The 5695-nt window shown below is 40.5% G+C and overlaps 1 protein-coding gene across 1 annotated transcript; it reads left to right on the forward strand.

Moving 5' to 3' along the window:
• Positions 1-2751: 2751 nt before the first annotated feature.
• Positions 2752-5695, forward strand: LOC145495952 (putative skeletal organic matrix protein 5). The gene is made up of 2 exons (XM_081475547.1): positions 2752-2880; positions 4755-5695. The coding sequence occupies exons 1-2, from the start codon at positions 2809-2811 to the stop codon at positions 5268-5270; spliced, it is 588 nt and encodes a 195-aa protein (XP_081331673.1). The 5' UTR covers positions 2752-2808; the 3' UTR covers positions 5271-5695.

The raw sequence follows: 5695 nt of genomic DNA on the forward strand, positions 1-5695 counted from the left end.
CGTCATGTCTCCCAGATCTTCACATGTCTACTTGGCACCTGCTCCACAATTATCTATAGCGCGCTGTTCATAGAAGTCATCCTTTGCTTTGTCCGTTGCTTCATTTGTTGAAGCATAGCATTGTAAGACGGCGACCTGCTGCCACCTCGAGTCGAACCTGACCCTGACATTGCTCTGAGATACATATATGTTATATGCCGGCTGGGAGGTCCGTGTGGTGAAAAACTGTGACCGAGGTCTTGAAAATGCTGCCGAGGTCACAGTTTTTCACAATACGGACCGACCGTAGGCCGCAAAAAACATGTTGATTATTTTTTCTGCATTTAATGGTTTTACAGATTACAAATGGGTTTATTTACGCAACTCTTGTCATTGAATCGGCTTGCGCGCCGTCTACTGACGATTTGTAAAAAATCTCGGCAACGAGCTGGTAACTCAGATAGTAGACAAAGAAAGATGTATTAAAAACAGACTTTTTTCGAACTACTTTGTGTTAGTTGCATTTATTTCAGCAGTTAAGTTCTCCAAAATTGTTTTTGCGTTGTGAAATTTCGTGCGAAGTTTGAAGTTTTACTACAAAAACCATTTCAATCACTTCGTGACTTTTCTAACGTAAATTTAATAGCAGAAAGCGAGGAAATTCGTTAAGTGTATTCCACAGAAATTCTTCTAACTACAGCAACGATCAGAGAGGTAAACTCGACTGAAATTGACTCAAATTTTGCGGCGAGAGAAACACAGGATTACGCGCTATTACAGGGCCAAGCTACAAACAATTAAGCAAACTCTCACAACTTCAAAACAGTCGATTGAATTCACTTACAGTGACTTTCCTTGCCATTTTAAAGTGAACAGAGATAAACTTGCGTTGACTAATCGTCGATGGATGTGTAAACAAGGCAAAAGATTGACGACTACCGGTAACTTTTAGGAGCGAAATTCAGGCAGCGGGGAAAAAATCCGGCCCGTGAGTCGTATCGTAAAAAGCTGGACCGGTCACGTGCGTATGATTAGCCAATCAAATTCGAAGATTTAGGATTCCGGCCCGCTCAGATGCTGGAGAAAAAAATAATGGTTCCTATTCTAGCAGACCTTGTGCAGCATCTCTGGATAGAATTAAACCAAACCATCACTCCTGGTTTTCACTTTCATCCATTCCTGAGTGTAGCACAATTTCATCAACTTCGCACAGGAGTTACATCTCATTTCACTCACCCCCTGAGTGCTGCTGCTTCCGCATCTCCTTGGTCACCTGGGCTCACTTACCTGTCTCAAAAATCGTCCTTATATTCCGTTGCCCGATTCTTACAAGCACTTTTGGCGCAAGCAATTTCATCGGCGGTTTAAGCGTCATTCGTAGGTTTGCACGCTGCTCCAACCGGGCGTTGACATTCTGTATCTCTGCTTCCCCACAGAAGGGCGCAGTGGCAATTCTAGTTTCGGTTTTTGTAATAAGCATGTTTTCCGGGAGCGGGTTCTTGGCCCACTGCCCAGCCCCCAACCTGGAGGACCAGGGGCTGTTCTTTGTCAGGCCTCTATCTTTCGACCAATCCGGCATGGTTAGACCGATACGGGACAGAATTTCCAGCTGGGCCAGCTCCTTGGGTCCTTGAGATAGTAACCATTTACCATCACCGCAACGCGTCAGTCCACGGCGAAATTGATTCGATTAGGTTTAGATATTTTACTTGTAGTCTGTTTGCTGTATAGGCTCCTTTCAAGTGGAACGGGCAAGGTTTCGAACATAGTAATTTTTACCCATTGAGAACAGTATTGAAACACATCGCTTCTTCTCTCTCCATAAGGCTTTGCCTACTGAGATCGCCGAACCCAAATAGATTGAATATAAAGCAGTCAAATGATCGATATCCTCAGTTTCTAGACCAGTAAATTCGAACCTCATGTCTGCATAATTTTTTAGTGAGCTTCAGTTGTGCGCCGAAAAAATTGCCAATGTAAAATCTATGATGCTAATATAATGCGCTTTCTTTTATTCTTTTAGCCTCGACGTGCAAGTTACTTTCTGACAAGAACTTGTAAGTGCAACTTGCTGAACTTTTGGTAGATTTGCAACTTTCAGTCTTTGTAAGAAACACAAATGCACTCAATGCTTTGGAATCGTTGGTGATGTCGAGTTTTGTTTTGCTTTTACACAATAAGGAAACCGTTCTGCAGCCTACCAAGGATTTTCCTTATGTTTAGGCGAGGGCGAATTGCGAAAGAAAAAAGTGCAGATATTTTTCGCTGCGTAGAATATTGCCATTGAAGACGAAAAGCTCTAACCTAAAAACTTAACTAACAGCGGTAACTGTGTTATGTTCGTAATAACCAGACTAAACTAGAATCCGACCACCATAATTTTTAATCTGCCATTTATTTCCTAATTATAATTAAGTCCAATTCGATCACGCTTGCACAGGCTCACAGGTTTGTCAGTTGTATGTCTATTATGAGCCTCTGAACAAAGTAGATTTTTAATGAAAATATTCTAAACTTCCTCTCCTTTGCCATAGTACAATTGAGCATCCATACGAAAAATAAAAAAGCCTACGGAAAGTATTGAACTCCTATGGGTCTGGTTAAGGACACACAAAAATCGATCATACATTTCTCAGACTAGAGCCTCGAAGACTGCTTTTAGATTGGTCAAATGGCAGTGGGAAGAGTTTCAAACTTGAACGTAAGGCGAGGTAAGAGTGATCAAACTGCAGCAGCACTGATAAGATTTTATAATGCTTTATCAGAGGCAAAGAAAACAAAGCCTACTTACTGCAAGTAGGGCCTGTGAAGATTCCTGTGTATTGCCATATGACCGGTGTAGGTCTTGGAGCTTGTGGAGGAGGCGGATGGACCTTGGTCATGAAGATCGATGGCAAAAAGGTATGATATATACCGCGATAGTTTATTTATGCCCCCACCAACCCCCACCCATCCCACCAATAAGTCTAAGTTCACTTTTTATGAACAGGTGGCTTATTAGACAGGGTGCCTTAATTAACGTGTTACGGTATCGCTTGACCGACAGAAAGATATACTACGAAACTCTCCTATGAACCCAACTTGTTTATTTAACAATACGTAATGTAATCTTAGCTACAAAGGAGCGATTTCTGAACAATACAATCTACTACCAAACTAAGTTAAGCCTACTGCTAAACTTTAGTCACCACTGACACGAACTCACAATAAATCTTGATGTCTCCAAAGAAATCTCCTTACAGTCCACTTGACCTTGAACAAAGTTCGTCAATAGCTTTTACAATAACAATAGCACTCTATAGCTTTTCCACTCAGTCTCTGCCGAGAACAACAACGGGGAATCTATACTATCTAGCTGATTCTTTATATACATTTCACTAATATTCTAGAACATTCTTGGAGCTTCTATTTATGTAACATTACATCATAATTGCATCATTCAGTAGAATGTTCTAAACTGTTCCATAGTGTGACAGTACAAAGTTCTGGCACAAACATTGCGTGACTTGACATTTTAGAAGTTTCCAGAGACTTAAATACTCACGTCTGCTCTTCATAACAAACAGGGAAGGCTCAGATCGTAAACTGCTTGAATCTTGACGTAAAGTTTGCATAGAACTATAAATTCTTTTAATTTAGCAACTGAAAATTAAAACGCATCAGATTCTTTTGTTGTTTTCCAAAAATGGAGGTAAATTGCAAACAGGATAGAATCCAGCCAAAAATATAGACTTTGGATCGGCCAACTTTATGTACAGTTTTTTTTAGCCTTTACAAAAAAATAAAAACTAGGGACAAAGAGCGTGGCTAAGTAAACAACAGAAGGGTCCAATTACACAATACAGGAGGATGGCAAGGAACTTCTCAAACTCATTATAATTCATCAAGTTAAAACAAAGAAAATCCCAACCGTGAAGGAGGTTTGGATACTCGGTCTTAATTAGCATAGATTTTGACGATTTTACTTCTCCATTTACTTCTTAGTTTTTGTTTCCATTGAGAAGATATATAAAACATTCGAGACAGTGTTTTCATCGGCTATCCAATCACCTCGAATTTCGTCAAAAATACTCCTCTGCGCGTCGTATTTTCAACTCTCTTCTCGGTGTTTGGATATCCCGATGAAACGCTGTCTCTCGTGTTTGATATATTACTTATTAGACAGGGAAGTCTATTATAAAATTCCACTTTCAAAGGGTGGAGCTTATTACAGAGGGGGAGATTTATAGGACTTTTACGGTATTAACAAAGTCGTTCATTTAAAACAAGGTGTGTGGTTTGCTTTTGCTATTGTTTCATCGCCCACCTTAAAAAGTCTGGTTTTCGGAGCCAGCCTTTCAATTAAAATCGATCGAGGCAGGCTATCGAAAGACTATCCAAAGGGTAAAGAGAAGAAATAATGATAGAGTGATGAACGTCAAATCTCTCCCTAAACGTTTTAATGACAATGAAGTGCACGGGGTGGAAGAACACTTCAAGTGACGAGCCTCGAGGTGTTTGCAATTGTGGTCAACATTGTCTTGAGTGTTTGATATATCTTGTGTTTCAAAACCTATGAAAATCTCTCAGTTGAATCTTAAGATAAACCAAATCTTAAGTTATATACGCTAAAGGACGACGTATTGAGACTGATTGCTGTCCAAAATATGAAAAAAATAACAAAAAAAAAGACAATTAAATTAGCTGGGAAATTCCAGAATGACATTGATGTGTGTTTTCTAAGTTCTATGCATGACGGCAAAATTATTCATGGGGTGTTTTTCATTGATATCCAGAATACATTTCGCTTCGACTCCAAACTCTGGAGCAACAAGAAAGAGTTCAATCTCCCAGGAGGGAAGACTGGGCTTGATTCACAGGAGACCAAGCTGCCAACCTACTGGCACACACCCTTCTCCAAGGTCTGTCTGGCTATGAAGCGCGGCCAGCAGATCAAGTTCACTGTCATCAACGTGCACGCCAACTCTCTGTACTCACTGATCGCTGATGGGAAATACCGCAGCACCTCACTGGGTCGTAAGGCGTGGAAGAGGTTGATTGGTTCCCAGGACTCCTTGCAGCTCAACTGTAACAAAGAAGGTTTCAATGCTGTTTGCAACTCTCGCGCTTCCAGAGCAAGAATTGGTTTCGTTGCGAACAACGAGAAAGATTGCACCAGCTGTGACTCTAGAATCGGTTTTGGTACAGCAGGGGGTCCGCATGGTACCAACACGTGTGGGAACGTAGCAAAGCTCCGAGCAGATAACAGAGAAAAGTCTATCAAAACCATGGGCGGCATTTTTGTTCAGTAACAGCTATAACCTAACTATAGCACCACCAGTAATTGCACTGCTACATGTAAGGTAAATTAGGAACAGTTGTTCATTAGTGATAAAAATCGTGACAAAATGAGGGTCAGAGATTTGCTGAACTGAGATGAAAATCAAAATACTTGGGCAAGATTTGCAAGGGTGATTATTAATCATGGGCGAAAACTTACTTTGTCATGTCGATGGATAAAAAATCAGCGACCTTATGTAGAATTGTTGAGCATAACTGGACACAAGAAATGATTAAGTGTTTCATTGTTCGCCTTGGTGAAAAAGAAAGAGATCTCTGAAATTGACATTGCCAGGTGAAAAAATTCTAGAAAATGTACTGCTTAATTTAAACTCGTCCAACAAACCAAGTCAAGCAGCTTACAAAATCCTCATCACCAAAAGATGTACTCGCCCAG

This window comes from Orbicella franksi, chromosome 8 (assembly GCF_964199315.1).
Source record: "Orbicella franksi chromosome 8, jaOrbFran1.1, whole genome shotgun sequence".
NCBI classification, from domain to species: domain Eukaryota; kingdom Metazoa; phylum Cnidaria; class Anthozoa; order Scleractinia; family Merulinidae; genus Orbicella; species Orbicella franksi.

Bases quoted from the DNA above. Each gene is read 5' to 3' on its own strand.
- LOC145495952 (XM_081475547.1), top strand. From the start codon at position 2,809: ATGACCGGTGTAGGTCTTGGAGCTTGTGGAGGAGGCGGATGGACCTTG. The intron at 2,881-4,754 runs GTATGATATATA...ATTGATATCCAG, and splicing joins TGAAGATCGATGGCAAAAAG to AATACATTTCGCTTCGACTC.